The sequence below is a fragment of the Hemitrygon akajei genome, chromosome 22 (genome assembly GCF_048418815.1).
Source record: "Hemitrygon akajei chromosome 22, sHemAka1.3, whole genome shotgun sequence".
NCBI classification, from domain to species: domain Eukaryota; kingdom Metazoa; phylum Chordata; class Chondrichthyes; order Myliobatiformes; family Dasyatidae; genus Hemitrygon; species Hemitrygon akajei.
In genome coordinates this window covers 44,314,831-44,331,956 of record NC_133145.1, presented here as the reverse complement: position 1 = coordinate 44,331,956, position 17,126 = coordinate 44,314,831, and the positions used below count along the sequence as shown (strand labels likewise).

Below are 17,126 nucleotides of genomic sequence, written 5' to 3'. Positions count from 1 at the left end.
TAATTTAACAGAGTTGAATTATGCTGCAAGATCTGTCCTTCAGGTAATTGGAATGCTACATCTGTACTGGATTGAAATTAGAAAGGGAATTAAAGTTTTCAAATTAAGATAGAATACAAATTTAAAAACTAGTGCGACATAATTATAAAGCACGTTAGAAACAGTGATAAATGCTCTGAAATAGTCTGCGAGGGTCGAAGAAACTGCTGGCTCTTGTTCTTGACTTTTGCACAGAATAAATGATATTGTACAAGTTTAACAGCTAATATATCTACTCTCTATACATTCTAAGTTGTATGTACTGTTTACACTGAAGAGCATTTAGAAACTGGGACTTCACAAAGATTCCCAAAATAACATGACTAGTTCATGTTTGCTATAAATTCTGAATTATTAAGACATTTCATTGCTAGGTTGATTGCCTGAGTTTGAGTGTATTAAGAAATTAATGCTCAGACATTAAACCTGATCAATAATAAGCAATCCATTGGAACTCCAACTGATAATAGTGAAATTTTTTCATACCTACCTTTGATTCCATGTTCCATTCAGTAAATTCATTATTTGGGCTAGAAAAGAAAATGACCTTTATTACATGAAAGCATTTTCTCCAATGCACTTTTTACATTTGGCAAACTGACAAGTTTATTTGTCTGCTTTGAGTTTCATACAGTTTTCAGCAGCTATTTATTTTCTTTTATAGCATATAGCATGAGCCTGCACTGCCCATTAAACCCACGTGACTAATTAACCTCCCAACCCGTACATCTTTCGATTGCAGACGGAAACTGGGGCATCTAGCAAAAACCCATGCGGTCACGGGGAGAACATACATACTCCTTACAGACAGCAGTGGAATTGAACCCGGATCACTAGCGCTGTAATAGCATTTAGTCCAAATGCTACGCTCCAACAAAGGGAAGACGCTGTACATTCCAATGGTTATTAGAGCTGGAAAGTCCCTCTGCAGACGGCGTGTGAAGGGAGGACTTGCATCACATCCGCAGCACACTTGAAAAACACATATCTTAATTACTTTTGAAGTGCGATCATTCCTATGGGCAATTAACAGGCACAAATTTGTTTACAGCAGGATTCTGCAGTGAACAAATGAGATAAATGAACCATGCTTTCTGGCTCAGGAAAGCCAGTGGTAGGCACTGTGGGAATCAGGAAGAAAGGACAACATGAATTGCATAAAGTAATGATTGCACAAAGCAAGGAGCCTATAGGCAAATTGTTAATGTGTGTTTTCTTCTTTATGCCTCCAAGTCTCAATTATTTCTCTGTATTAAATGGAGACATTGCAGGGCACCTGACTGATCTTATACTCCATGCCATGTGGGAACTCCAAGATGCTTCTCATACCCTGGAGGAGCTCGATCTCCAGATTTCTGAGCTTAGTAACGATGTGTCCATGATCCTGAGACCTTTTTGGTTAGCAAACAAGAACTATACGGCCAGGTAAGGGGAGTAGATGATAGCTGAACACAATCAGTGGAGGATTTCCCCAAAGGCATCTTGCGCTCCAACAGGACCTGCGCTCTGAATACTGGTGAGCTTGAGACTCTCGTCTGGATGCAATAAGTAGCTCAGAGCTGTAATGACAGGCAAGTGTCAAAGGGTATCAATACTTGGAGAGTTTGACAGTGTTTCTGCTGCTGAAAAGGCTCAGTGAGGCCTTTGACAAGGTCCCACGTGGAAACTAGTCCAAAAGCCTGGGGCTGATGGGTTCTGGGCTAAGTTGGCAAATTGGATTTGCAATAAGCAGGTGATGATAGAGGGTTGGTTTCATGACTGGATGCCTGCTGGGATCATCACTGGGTCCCCTGTATTCCTAATATGTGTGAATGATTTTGTTGTGGATGTTGGTGGCATGATCAGTTGACTGGTGGAGTTGTTGGCAGTAGGGAGGTTAGTTATAGACTGCAAGGTGACAATGCATGAGCTGGTGAAACGGATTGAGAAATGGCAGATAGCTTGATCTTGATAAGTGTGAGCAATTTATTTTGGGAGTACCAGTGAGTCTAGGGCTCACCTTGAACGGTAAGGTCGAAGGGAGAATCAACAAACAGAGGGATCTAGCTGTACAGGTCTGCAGATCTCTGAAGGCAGCAACACAGGTAGATAAGATGGCTAAGTAAGACTATGGGATACTGGCCTTCATTAATCAGGGCACTAAATAACAGGGCAATATTTAGTGCCCTGATTAATAGGAAGTTATGTCTCAAACTTATAAAAGATTGATCAGACCTCAGCTGGGAATATTGTGTACTTTATATTCATGTAACATATTATAATATAATTGGTTGACATATAATAGGAAAGACATGATAGCACTGGAAAGGATGCAGAGAGTGTTCACCAGAAAGCAGATAGCAAAGGAATTTAGCAGTGATTAAATAATCTAGTGTAATGTACATTAGACACTTGCAAGTATGATAGGGTTAGTACTAACATGGCCTATTGAAGGGTAGAGATGGAACTTCAAACATCTACTTGAAGGTAAATTATTGCTGGAGTGATGGGGAGGGGGAAATCAGAAGTAAATGATAAGGGTCTAGAGCAAATTTGGCCAAACGAGATAGATCCAGGGATGTCCTCCATTCCCCAGACATCCGCATTCACTCCATCTTTCCGCCGCCTTAATAGGAAAATGGTTCCTCTTGTCCTCACCTACCACCCATGAACCTCCATATCCAGCACAGCATCTCCTGCAACTTCTGCCATATTCAATGGGACCCAACCACATCTCTACCTCTCCCCCCACTCTCTGCTTTCTGCAGAAATCACTCCCTACAAGACATCCTTGTCCATTCGTCCCTCCTCACTTATCTCCCTCCTGATACTTATCCCCGCAAGTGGAAGAAGTGCTACACTTGCCCATTCACCTCCTCTCTCACCTCTATTCAGGCCCCCAAAGAGTCCTTCCAGGTGATGCAACATTTCACCTGCAGATCTATTAGGGCTGTCTGCTGTGTCCAGTGCTCCTGATGTGGCCTCCTCTATATTAGTGAGACCTGACGTAGATTGGGGAACTGCTTTGTTGAGCACTTTAGCTCCATCTGCAAAAAGCACAACTTCCCGTTGACCAACCACTTCCAATCCCCATTCCAACATGTTGGTCCACGGCAACACCTTATATTACGTCAAGGTAGTCTCCAACCTGATGGTATGAATATCGATTTCTCCAGCTTCCGGTATTTTTTCCTCTTTGCCTTCCCTCTTCTTTATCTCCCCACTTTGACCTCTCACCTCACCTGCCTATCACCTCCCTCTTGTGCCCCTTCACTTTTCTTTTCTTCTATGGTCCACTCTTCTGTCCTTTCCGATTCCTTCTCCAGCCCTTTCCTTTTCCTCCTATTACCTCCCAGCTTCTTACTTCACCCTTCCCTCATCTACCTGGCCTTGCTTACCACCTTCTAGCTTGTACTCCTTCCTCTTCTCCCCTAACTTTACTTTTTCCATCTACCCCCTTTTCTCCCCCAATCCTGATGAAGAGTTTCAGCCCGAAACATCAACTGTTTCCACTTCCATGGATGCTGCCTGACCTGCTGAGTTCATCCAGCATTGTGTGTATAGATACAGGATAAGGACTTCTGAATCCAGGACCAACACAATATCAAGGACTATACAAAGTGTAAGAGAGAAGAAAAGCTGACAAAAAATATAAAAACCTCAGTTTTGCAGTAAATTTTAAGGATAAAATCACAGGGATTAAAGTGAAAAGCAAAACATGGCATTAAAATGGGACAAGAGAGATAAAGACCATGCATATTTAAAGGCAGAGTAAGGTGAATAAATTATCACAAAAATAAATGGGGCATGGAAGCAAATGTACTTATGGTTTTATATTCATACCTTCGCAAGCTTTTACAAAGTAGAGCTGATGGTCAGGAAGACTGGTTTCATAGGAATTAAAGAACATTGTGAATATATAAGGCATTTAATGTCTATGAAAATAGGTAAATGACAGAGCAAGTGTATAGCAGGCTGGAAAGGGAAGCAAATGATGAAACAGCTGAAGCCCAGCCTGCATTTCCTGACCGTTTCTGGCTACAATGGCGATGCCTGAAGGCTACATGTTAATTGTTTGAAGTGAGAAAGGATCAGACCAAGTAATTAAAGATGATTCAACCTATTGGAACAAGTTCTAAGCAATATTATTAATCGTTTAGAGCAGTACAGATTAATCAAAGAGTTACTTAAGAAAGATCATAGCTGATTAATATTTTCTCTCTTAATACACAAGGAGGCCATTTAGTCCATCTGATCCACGTCTGTCCCCAGATGCACAATCCTATCACCACCACCTTAATTTTCTGCAGTTCTCTATCTTGCTTTCTCTCAAATCTATCAACGCTTTATTGATTATTTTTGTGATTTACCTATATCAATAGGTCTTTTACAACAGTCACTTAACAACCAGCATATTTTTGGGCTTTGGGACAGAACTGGAACAGCTGGTGGAAAGACAGAGTTGCAGGTAGAAAGTGCAAACTCCACTCAGGCTCCTAGGATCAGGGTTGAACCAACAGTGCCAGAGTTGTTGGGTGGCAGTGCCAACTGGTGTGCATTGTGTGCCCAAACAGAAGTCTAGGATATTTGATGAAATCTCCATGGATATTAGCAGGACTTTTGCCAATGCCCAATTAACAGACTGCTCAGAAAAGCAATACCTTGACGCTGTCCTGATGAAGGGTCTCGGCCTGAAACGCGGATTGTTTACTCTTTTCCACAGTTCCTGCTGCATTGTGTGTGCATTGCTTGGATTTCCAAAATCTGCAGATTTTCTCTTGTTTGAGTTTGATTGGAAACTAATTCAGTTACAGGATGGAAGTCACTTATATTTAAGTGCAAGTCCACAGATGGCTTAAAATGGCTGGACTGGCAGATGGTTGTTGTGGCACAGGCCCTTCATTGACCAGGGTATAAACTACTGCAGCTGTATTGCAATGTGACGCTAAAACAGCTTAAAGCATTGATTTGGTCTCAACTGTAGGAATAAATATGGTTACGATTGTCATAAAGCAGGGAGAATGTGACTACACCAGTGGTAGCAGAGAGTTACCCAAGATGAATCAGATTAAAGGAATTTTTAGTAATGAGGAAAGTTACTTCTGCAAATTCTGTTTGGAAATAGATTCATTTTTGAAAGGAAATTTATCTGAGGTGCAGAAAGTTACCAGTTTCAGTAGAGTGGATATAAAGCAGCCCTTTCCTTTTATTACTTTAGATTGAAAGTTAAATTGTGAAAAGATTAATAGACGCTTGAGCAGAACTTTTTGTTGCCCAGAAGCTCCTTGCCTGAATGGCAGGAACCATTACTTCGAGGACGTGCTGTGCTGCTATCAAGAATTCTACAGTGGAATGAGGCAGGATTGCTCTTACTCATCTGGCATGGACACAATAGGCCAAATAATCTCCTGTGCTCTCATTTTAAACAACACCAAGAGGGAGGACTCCCTGATTTAAAATGTCATGGAACCTGACATGAAACAAGACAGTGCTATAGTTCAACATATCAATTGAAGAACAGCATTTCCAGCAATGGAACCCACTTTCATCACTGCTGTCCTGAAGCGGTATCTTGACTAATGAAGTGGCAATGGAAGCAGCGATTACTTCGAGCATCTGTGAGTGTTGCTCATGAACTTAGAAGATGTCTCCATTATATACTTAGAATTTTTAAATTAATGTTACCTGAAATTCAACAGCTTTCCTACATGGTCTCATATAATCTGAAATACTTGACCTTAATTTTCCAGCAGATGGCAGAAGAAAGCATGGGTTATATATCCACTGAAGCCTGCACCTTCTCTGAGCACATCTGCAGGGAGCATTTCCACAGGAAAGCATTAATCCATCATCAAGGACCACCATCATCCGGGCCATGTTCGCTTCTCACTGTTTCCACCAGGCAAGAGGTACAGGAATGTTAGGTCTCACCACCAGGTCCAGGAACAGTTATTATCCTTCAACCATCAGGCTCCTGATCCAGTGTGGATAACCACACTCAATTCAACTCTGATATGATTGCGCAACCTATGGGCTCACTTTTAAGTACAGTACTCAGCAACTCATATTCTCAGTATTAATTTCCTACTTTTTTTGTATTTGCTCTGTTTATCTTTCACATATTGGTTGTTTGTCAGTCTGTGTGTAGTGTTTCATTGATTCTGTTGTATTCCATTGTTCCACTGTGAACGCCTGCAAGGAAATGAATCTCAAGATAGTATATTTTGACATATACATATGCTGATACTGAATTTACTTTACTTTTCAATAAAGTCATGGTTGATCCTGTGCTTCGTCCAGTTTTTCTCTTCACCATTGCTTGATTCCCTCCAAGAGGACCACACCTTGCCTTGGTTCAGAGGCTTATGTACCTCAATGACCCAGAGAGCCATGTTGGCTGGAGTCAGGGCTTTAGGCTTTGGGTCTTGGTAGGGTCACCCATGCCGAGCAGGTCAAAGGGTAGAAGCCAGACTAAGAGTGGTCCACCGGTCCTCCAGGTTCAGGGGTTCAGCTCAGGGCTAACAACACTGCTTAGTAAAAGAAGATCGTTGCGGAAATAGCAAAGAATCCTTCTGCATCTGATTGTGATGATATTCCCGAGTCCCAGCTTGAGACTTGTATGACTGTCAGAAGTGAAAACCAAGAGGAAGTTACTGGCATGTTGAAGGAAGCCCTGAACACCACCAGAGATGAAAGGCTTTCATTGCTGCCTTAATAACCAGTGGCATTGCAGGCAGTAAGTAATTTCTTGGTTCCCTAATGCCCAAAAATCTGTCCCACCACCTTCAAACACACTTCAGCTATCTAGAAATTTCAAAATGTACAACCTTCTCCAGAGAATTTGTTCTTCATCTCTGCCCAAAATGGCTGAACTATTATACTGAAATTATTTTATATGGTTCTAGATTCTCCAACTAGAGGAAACTGCTTCTTATTCATCAATCTATTAAGCCTCTTAATAATCCTATATGTCTCAAAAGTATCAGATCTTATCTGGTGAATTCAGGTCAATTTTATTCACTCTTTTCTCTATGCAGGAATAAATATAGGGGATCTATCACTGATTCAAAGGCAAGAATATCTTGGACAAAGATGAACATTGCACAGAGAACTCCAGAGAGAAGTCTAACAAAGTGCTGCCTAATCTCAAACTTCCTAACTCCTGTACTCCAGTCCATTTGTAGTAAAGACAATCATACAATTTGATGTTTCAACAAGTCAAGCAGAACACTATTCAGTAGAGCTGTGTAATACCTACTGTGAAAATTTGCATTCCGTTCCTTCAGGGCAAAACCCAGCGAGATAATTAACACATATTACCTTCCTGGTGTGTTTATTTTTGCACAGAGGGCCTGTCACAGAGAACAAAATGTAGAAAGATATGGATTTATTGTGAGTTCTCATTACTTCTATAAAATTTAAATTTAACACATGCACCAATTGACAAAGTTAATATATCAATTCCCATTTATCACAAAGAAAAACACATTTAATTAAGCCCACATCTGAATATGTACATATCATCTCTTGCTTTACTGTAATGTGTATTGAATAAGCTCATTGATATACAGATGACAAGCTATTTACCGAAACCAAGCCAAAGTACCTGTCCTGTTCAAGGTTAGTCCAGGAGCTATGTAGATCAACCATTCAACTCTGACTGATACTTTCTCTTTGTTTCTCAGAGAATTTACAAACAGGAAACCAGACCAATCACTGAATGCAACAAAATTCATATAATGCAATGGGAATCAATTAAAATAAAAAGGAGCAAATTAAATTCGAGTTATTTTTTGTTCACATTCACAATGAATAATAAAGAGTAGATGTAAAACTAATGGGCAAAGGAAAAAGTGCATCAGCTCTCCATCAGTTCTGGTTGTGGAAGAACCACTTCAGCAGGAAACTAATCCCAGGAAAGAAGCAGGAAATTCAGGAATCACATGACTGCAAAAGGCAGGAGGGCACTTTACTGATGTTAGAGAAACCTGTAGCTCTGTCTGCCCAATTAAAGCAGCCCATTTTCATAGCTGCTGGTTGGACACCTGGCACCTATTTGCAGATGCAACCAATTGCAGAGGACTGCAGCCCATAGCTGGTGCAGACTCAAAGAAGTACAGAGCCTATAAAAGGTATTCACCCCCCCTCGAAGATTTCATGCTTTATTGTTTTACGACATTAAATCACAGTGGATTTAGTTTGGCTTTTTTTGACACTGATCAACAGAAAAATACTCTTTCGTGTCAAAGTAAAAATGGATCTCGACAAAGTGATCTGAATTAATTACAGACAAAAACACAAAATAATTGATTGCGGAAGTATTCACCTGGTTCAAGTCAGTATTTAATGGATGCATCTTTGGCAGCAGTTATAGCCTTGAGTCTGTGTGGATAGGCCTCCATCAGCTTTGCACATCTGGACATTGCAATTTTTCCCCCATTTTTCTTTCCAAATCTGCTCAAGCTCTGTCTGATTGCATGGGGATCACGAGTGAACAGCCCTTTTCAAGTCCAGCCACAAATTCTCAATTGGATTGAGGTCTGGACTCTGACTTGGCCACTCCAGTACATTAACTTTGCTGTTTTTAAGCTATTCCTGTGTAGCTTTGGCTTTATGCTTTGGGGGTCATTGTCTTGCTGGAAAACAAATTTCTCCCAAGTTGCAGTTCTCTTGCAGACTGCATCAGGTTTTCCTCCAGGAATTCCCTGTATTTTGCTGCATTCATTTTACCCTCTACCTTCACAAGCCTTCCAGGGCCTGCTGCAGTGAAGCATCCCCACAGCGTGATGCAACTATCACCATGCTTCACAGTAGGGAAGGTGTGTGTTGGACGATGTGTAGTGTTTGGCTTATGCCAAACATAGCATTTAGTCTGATGGCCAAAAAGCTCAATTTTGGTTTCGTCAGACCATAGAACCTTCTTCCAGCTGACTTCAGAGTCTCCCACGTGCCTTTTGGCAAACTCTAGCCGAGAAGTCGTGTGAGTTTTTTTTTTCCAATAGTAGTTTTCTCTTTGGCATTCTCCCATAAAGCTGTGACTGGTGAAGCACCCAGGAAAGTTGTTGTATGCGCAGTCTCTCCCATCTCAGCCACTGAAGCTTGTAACTCCTCCAGAGCTGACATTGGTCTCTTGGTGTCCTCCCTCACTAGTCCTCTTCTTGCACGGTCACTCAGTTTTTGAGGACAGCCTGCTCCAGGCAGATTTACAGCTGTGTCATATTCTTTCCATTGCTTGGTGATTGACTTAACTGTACTACAAAGGATATTCTGTGACTTGGAAATTTTCTTGTATCTATCCCCTGACTTGTGCGTTTCAATAACCTTTACGTGGAGTTGCTTGGGGTGTTCTTTTGTCTTCATGGTTTAGTTTTTGCCAGGATGCTGACTCGCCAGCGGTTGGACCTTCCAGACACAGGTGTATTTTTACTACAATCAATTGAAACACCTTGACTGCACACCGTGATCTCCATTTAACTAACTATATGATTTCTAAAGCCAATTGGCTGCACCAGTGATGATTTGGTGGGTCATATTAAAGAGCGGGGTGAATACTTGTGTGATCAATTATTTTGTGTTTTCTATTTGTGATTAATTTAGATCACTTTGTAGATATCTGTTTTCATGTTGATGCGAAAGAGTCTTTTTTTCTGTTGATCAGTGTCAAAAAGAGAAATTACGATTCAATGTTGTAAAACAATAAACCATGAAAAGTTCCGGGGGGGGGGGGGGGGGGAGGTGAATATTTTTTACAGGTACTGTGCACCCAATGTGTACTCAGAATACTAATGAAGATAATGATGATATCAAGGAATGTATATTAAGTAGTATTAAGTAAAAAAGTGACAGCGATATACAAGGCCAATGATACACTCGGTATATGTGCTGGCACTTTAAATTCACTGCAGTCTAAATTAGGATCTGAACTCTTCCATGTTCAGTATTTTAGATTGCTAGTCTCACTTCCATACTGCCACATACAGTTTCTTGCATTTGACAAATAGACCAAATAATAAAGACATTCAGAATAAAAAAATTCAGCAGTGCTAATGCAAAGAAAAAAGTAATTAGAAATACCTCGTGAAATTTTTCAACAGATACAGTATTAGGATTCATGTTTTGCTGACTGTGGCTCAAAACTCAATTCCTTATTGCTTCACAGTTCCTATTGGATCTGAAAGGCCAAATTAGCCAGCCACGAGAGCCCTGAACCCAACTACAAGGACCATCAGTAGTGGGAGGGTCAGGTATGATGTTGTTTGGTTTCAAACTACAGAAGGAACCTTTGATAAATTCAGAATTCCCACCTTCCGCTTTGCCTTTTATCAAAGACACGGAAGTTTTTCTAACATTGCTTAAAATATTTAAAAGCTTAAGATATTTAAACTTCAAACATTTCATCACCAAAGACCATAAGACCCAAGACAAAGGAGCAGAAGTCGGCCATTTGGCCTATCGAGTCTGCTCTGCCATTTTATCATGAGCTGATCCATTCTCCCATTTAGTCCCACTCCCCCACCTTCTCACCATAACCTTTGATGCCCCGGCTACTCAGATACCTATGAATCTGTGCCTTAAATACACCCAGTGACTTGGCCTCCACTGCCGTCTGTGGAAACAAATTCCACAGATTCACCACCCTCTGGATAAAAAAAAAAAAATTCTTCTCATCTCTGTTCTGAATGGGCACCCTGCAATATTTAAGTCATGCCCTCTCATACTAGACTCCCCCACCATGGGAAACAACTTTGCCATATCCACTCTGTCCATGCCTTTTAACATTTGAAATGTTTCTATGAGGTCCCCCCTCACTCTTCTAAATTCCAAGGAGTACAGTCCAAGAGCGGTCAAACATCTTCCTATGTTAACCCTCTCATTCCTGGAATCATTCTAGTGAATCTTCTCTGAACCTTCTCCAAAGAAGACTGGAATACTTCTTGGTATTAAAGCGTCCATTGAAATAAATTGGCTTGGGTCCCCCAACACGTTTAACCTGGCTCAGGGTCTATGAGGTAAATACACAACCCAAGCTTTAGGGAGTCTCAGCAACATCATAATCCACTGATAGATACCGTGCAAATGTATAATAGTTTGGATATGACCTGATGTGGCATGATTTCTAATCTCAATAACTCTGACTTTTATCTGTGTTGGATTAAGAAACTAACTGATAACTGGATTTCAACTCGAGCAGTGTCAAAAAAGCACTTTCCATGAAGCTAACCCATGAATTTGTCAGTAGGAACACTCTCAGAACATTAATTGTGAATAGCTCTTGTAAAAAGTCAGAATGACCTGAGGCATCAAATAGTTATACTTCATTGAATGTCATTTGACTATGCAGCTACTGAGCTGATATAATAAATTCTTAACAAATAGTAGGTGATAACATTATTCCTCTGTCCTGTTATCTTTGTTACTCTATTGCATGTATTTGTAACCAATTTTATCACAACCTTCTTTTTATGGCAATTGAACTCCAGGGTGGCAATGTTAGCTCATTTAGATAAATATTCCAATTCTACAAGTTTGTTTTACTGAGAATCAAAATAAAATAACTAAAATGGTTCATTTTGCTGCATCTCTGGAATTGAGATCAAAAGCAGAACAGGAAGAGAAGAAACCCTCTCTGATTGATCTGCTAGTAAATTCTGATTATATCGTGTATTTGTTCAATTTCTTAAAGGAAAATAGTTTTTGCAAGCTTATGGCTCTTACAAAGAATATATTTGAATTCTTTCTGTCAGGAACATATTAAGGAATGTATATTGCTTATAAAGGAAGGCAAAGTGATTACTGTACCATTTTTGCAGAATCCCTGCTCATACCATGGGCAGTCTTGAGTTTTCACTTTTACGTCAATGTGTAGGAAAGAGCACTCTTTCTTACTGCATTCCCCTGCAAAACAATGAAGTTAGGGAAGCAGATCCTGACATTCAACAGTAAATGCTGAAAATGCACAGCAGTTAAGACAGCATCGATGGATGGAATTAACATCGTAGATCAGTGACTTTTTAAAAATCAGATCTCATCTGATGGTTACAGAGACAAAATGGATTGCAATTTCAACTCCCAGTATATTTTGGTCCTAATTTTAGCCAAGCTCAAGAAATACTAGAAGAATGAAGATGTGTTAACTGTAGATATGAATTGCTTCAATAAGCACGTTGCTGTTCAGTTTTAAAGAGAAGTAACAATGTTGGTGGCATTGACATTTCATTTTTTATCCAGATGATTTTATGTTAATTTAAAATACAATGTTCTGTACTAACCACTTTGCCAGTACAACTAATGAGACTCTTAAGAATGCCTCTAACAAAAAACTACTTGATTTAATATAAACACAGAAAAGTCTGCAGATAACAGAAATCCAATGCAGCGCACACAAGGTGATGCTGCCTGACCTGTTGAGTTCCTCCAGCATTTTGTGTGTGTGTTACATGATTTAACATGAACATTTCTACCTTGATATTTAAAACAGCTTAAGCTAATACAACTGGCTTTAAGTACCAATTGTAGAAATCTACATTTATATATTTAATAATAAACCTTACCATATTTTGTATAGAAGTAGCACCGTGGCATTTTTGTCATGTCATATTCATGCAAAAATTCACACTGATCCCCTCTTTTGCACAGGCCTCGGAGCCAATGTTTGCACACAACAGACTTCTCACCGTGGCTATGACGAAAGGGGCACAAGTTTTCTGTAACAGTCAAAAAGGCTGGATTATTGACAACCACAGCATGCCTAAATTTTACAGGTCTTCTGTGGAACTGTGCAGACAGAAAACGAAAGGAAATGGAACCGGATTAAAACCGCAGTGAGGCCATCACACAGGGGATGCCATAGGAATGCCATTCATAGGTAGTCTTGCTGCAAAAATGGAAGAAAATGCTCCAAAACGATCGAATGAATGGGGCTAAAACACACCCTACTGGGCAGTTCTAAAATGCTAGCAACCTCTTCTTCAGGGGCCAGGTTGCATCAAAACATGGAAGTCGAAGACAGGTTGGAGAGTGGATGCTGACGCATCTGACCTCCCACCCTAAACTAGACCCACCAACTAGATGGACTTTGCATGCAGTTCCTCAACATTAAACCTGTCATTGTGATGTAGGCTGTGTGATGGCATTTAGTTGATTGAAGTCACCAACCTGGATTAAAATTATAAACGCAAGCATGAAGAAATCTGCAGATGCTGCAAATTCAAGCAACCCACACAAAATGCTGGTGGAACGCAGCAGGCCAGGCAGCATCTATAGGAAGAAGCACTGTCGACGTTTCGGGCCGAGACCCTTCGTTAGGACTAATTATAAATATCAGTAATTTCAGCTCAAACTATGATTCACCTTTATGCTCTTAATTTATGGCATTTAAAATACATTTATTTTTTTTAATAATTTAAATTCATCTTTAAATATCTCTGATAATCAGAAATAATTAAAAGATCTTTACTGGGAACTGCATGTTTTAGGACCATAACAATGAACTGGATGTGGGATCTCAGAGTCGGCAGTCAAGGCCTAGTTACTATGTAGTTGACTCCACCTTTAGGATGACTGTGAGTTAAGACCGCGACTGACTGCTGTTGCATGGCCACAAAAGTGGGGGAGAAAGATACTGATAGGTTTACTGGTCATTGTATATTGTCCTGTGATTAGGCTAGGGTTAAATCAGGGGTTGCTGGGCAGTGCAACTCAATGAGCAAAGTCCTCTACCAATCTCCCCAAACGATTAAGATTCATGGTGAGACATTCATTGAACCAGCACAAATTAAGGAAAAAGATATTTGAAAGTAAAACTCATTGCACAAGCACAAAGCTCATTGGCCATGATATATATTGTGAATTGCACAAAACAAACTCCCCATTTGTTGATTATAGTTAATTGGTCATCTTACACAGTAATGTTAGCCATTAAGGGTGGGTTTGAATACCTTTCTAGCTACTTTTTAAATGTATGTACAGCAAACTGTTGTGAAGGAACAAAAATCATCTGCATCCAACACACAACCTCCAAATGCATACAAGCGTTAAAGGAATTTCAGTTCTCACAAGCTCAGCATGTTCAGAACAAACAAAATTAACAATCTGCATATTCAACAGTGATTATCATTGCCAGGAATTGTTCATGCAGGCTCATGCTAATTATATTCCTACACAGAGTTTCAGAGTGCAAGTGATTGTTGAGGTGCAGACCTATTTATTGAAAAGTGGAGGCTGTGGAAGTTGATTCTTGATTGATCATGGCATGAAGGGATATAGGAGAAGACAGGAGTTTAGGGCTGGAAGGGAAAATGGATCAGCCATGATGAAATGGTGGAGCAGACATGATGGGCCAAATGGCCTAATTCTATTCCTATGTCTTATGGAAAGTTACTAAACTTCAGCAGCAACAGTGCAGGAAGATGCCACCAATCACTTAGCAGGGCTGGGCAATAAGAAAATGTAAAATTGCACCATTTAGAAAAATGAATTGAGTTATTATCAGAAAAATATGGGCCAAGATGGTTCAAATCTTGACTATGTCATATGACTCTAATGTAATAATGTAATGTAATGTAATGGTGGATTGGATAGTGGACTACTTGACAGATAGACCTCAGTATGTGCGGTTGGGAGACTGTAGGTCTGACACGGTGGTCAGCAGCACAGGGGCGCCGCAGGGAACCGTACTCTCTCCGGTACTGTTCACCCTGTACACATCAGACTTCCAATATAACTCGGAGTCCTGCCATGTGCAGAAGTTCGCTGATGACACGGCCATAGTGGGGTGTGTCAGGAATGGACAGGAGGAGGAGTATAGGAAACTGATACAGGACTTTGTGATGTGGTGCAACTCAAACTACCTGCGTCTCAATATCACCAAGACCAAGGAGATGGTGGTGGACTTTAGGAGATCTAGGCCTCATATGGAGCCAGTGATCATTAATGGAGAATGTGTGGAGCAGGTTAAGACCTACAAGTATCTGGGAGTACAGTTAGACGAGAAGCTAGACTGGACTGCCAACACAGATGCCTTGTGCAGGAAGGCACAGAGTCGACTGTACTTCCTTAGAAGGTTGGCGTCATTCAATGTCTGCAGTGAGATGCTGAAGATGTTCTATAGGTCAGTTGTTGAGAGCGCCCTCTTCTTTGTGGTGGTGTGTTGGGGAGGAAGCATTAAGAAGAGGGACGCCTCACGTCTTAATAAGCTGGTAAGGAAGGCGGGCTCTGTCGTGGGCAAAGTACTGGAGAGTTTAACATCGGTAGCTGAGCGAAGGGCGCTGAGTAGGCTACGGTCAATTATGGAAAACCCTGAACATCCTCTACATAGCACCATCCAGAGACAGAGAAGCAGTTTCAGCGACAGGTTACTATCGATGCAATGCTCCTCAGACAGGATGAAGAGGTCAATACTCCCCAATGCCATTAGGCTTTACAATTCAACTGCCAGGACTTAAGAACTTTTTTTTTAAAGCTATTATTAATGCTTTTTGAGTTAGTGATTTAGATGCATTTCATATTATTACTGAGTTAAGTATTGTATGTAATTAGCTTTTGCTACAACAAGTGTATGGGACATTGGAAAAAATGTTGAATTTCCCCATGGGGATGAATAAAGTATCTATCTATCTATCTATCAATTACACTGAATGAAAACGCAAACTATTTTGCAATTATAGCCAATGTTTAAATAAAGTTTTGAACTGAACTTATTTATCATAAGAACAAGTCCATTACATTAAAATTAGAATCCAAACATGGCCCAACTCTAACTTTAAACACTGCATGTATTATTTTTCACAGCTTGGAAATTTTTTTTTGGTTTTGCTTACCGATGTTAAGTATTCAAAATATTGCAAGCAACGTGGCTAATGATATGCAAAATGGCTTAAAAAATTTTAACCTAGTTCAGTTTTACACCAGGCATAGCATCAAGCAGCTTCAGATCTCATGGGTCAATATTCACCTTACTTTCCCAAGGTAATATGCTAATGACAATGCTAGAGAGCGTACCACACCTCAGGCAAAGTGTTTCCCTTCAAAACTTTACCACACATAAAAACAATCACACATTTCTGTTTACAAATAAACAAGTCATGTTCTGGGGTTTAGTATCGATCAGTATCTTACCTTTTAAGCATTCACCTTTAATAAAAAACTCGCAAACTGCTGAAGCAGATTCTGCAGAAGAGAAAAAAAGCACACAACATTTGGTCCTGCTCTCTTATTAGGATCATCCAGCCTTTTGGTAAGACGCTAAGCTTATTTATTCAGTTATATGTACCACTTTGTACTTTAGTTAATAGGTTTTTTCACAAGTTATCCATTATTCCCTGTATCCAAATGGCAATAAACAGTGCGATAATCTATAGCTTTTCTATTCACTGGATTACCAATGTAGCATCTTATCTATGAAATGATCTGTAAATAAGTCATTGTAAACCCTCTGATTGCATAATGAAAACATTATAAACGCACTCTGGGCATTTGAAAGCATGGAAGTGATGTTCCATTTACTTCGACTGAAATGCATCTCATTACGATTAGGAAAATGAATATTTTTATACTCTAAAGCACAACCCAAGTATAAGAGTCTGATAAAGAACAAATCACAATATTCAATTGCAGATTCCAGGGGGTCTAAACAGATAGCTTAGGAAGGCAGATGAACTGAATTGTGCCCTGACATACTGTAGACCTCTATGGCTTATTTCTTGCAAATTGAACTTGTGAAGTTTTGATGGGTTTACAGCTATCTAGATTTAGGCTTATCTATCCAGTCCACCAAATGCTCAGCTGTTGAATCTCTATTTCTAATGGAGGACGGAAAAAAAGCATATGCACCTAAGTGAGTCAAATGATTAAACAGCATACATTACTTATTACAAGATGATAAAACCACAGAAACAAAAATTAGTATTGAAAGACTTAACTTACGGGTGCTAGGGTTAGATAAGAAATAGGACAGTTACTACAAAAAAGGAGGAATAATGCTGTCAGCAAGACACAAAACCAATAGAAGGCTCACACCAATTTCAATTGGAACATTGTGGCTTTAGTTTTATGGTGTCATTACAACATCATTTTCCATGGAAAACATCTGAAACTCATACTTCAAAGTA

General features: G+C 40.0%; 1 protein-coding gene across 1 annotated transcript in view; it reads right to left on the bottom strand.

The window, feature by feature from the left end:
• Nucleotides 1-16,601, bottom strand: part of LOC140714887 (cleavage and polyadenylation specificity factor subunit 4-like) — a 30,099-nt gene extending 13,498 nt beyond the window's left edge. The window contains exons 1-6 of the mRNA XM_073026560.1: nucleotides 16,483-16,601; nucleotides 16,135-16,185; nucleotides 12,570-12,722; nucleotides 11,818-11,913; nucleotides 7,277-7,370; nucleotides 530-569 (exon numbers count right to left, since the gene is read on the bottom strand). Of these exons, the coding sequence (XP_072882661.1) occupies nucleotides 530-569; nucleotides 7,277-7,370; nucleotides 11,818-11,913; nucleotides 12,570-12,722; nucleotides 16,135-16,185; nucleotides 16,483-16,537 (489 nt within the window). The 5' untranslated portion in view covers nucleotides 16,538-16,601. The remainder of the gene's footprint in view (nucleotides 1-529; nucleotides 570-7,276; nucleotides 7,371-11,817; nucleotides 11,914-12,569; nucleotides 12,723-16,134; nucleotides 16,186-16,482) is intronic.
• Nucleotides 16,602-17,126: the final 525 nt, after the last annotated feature.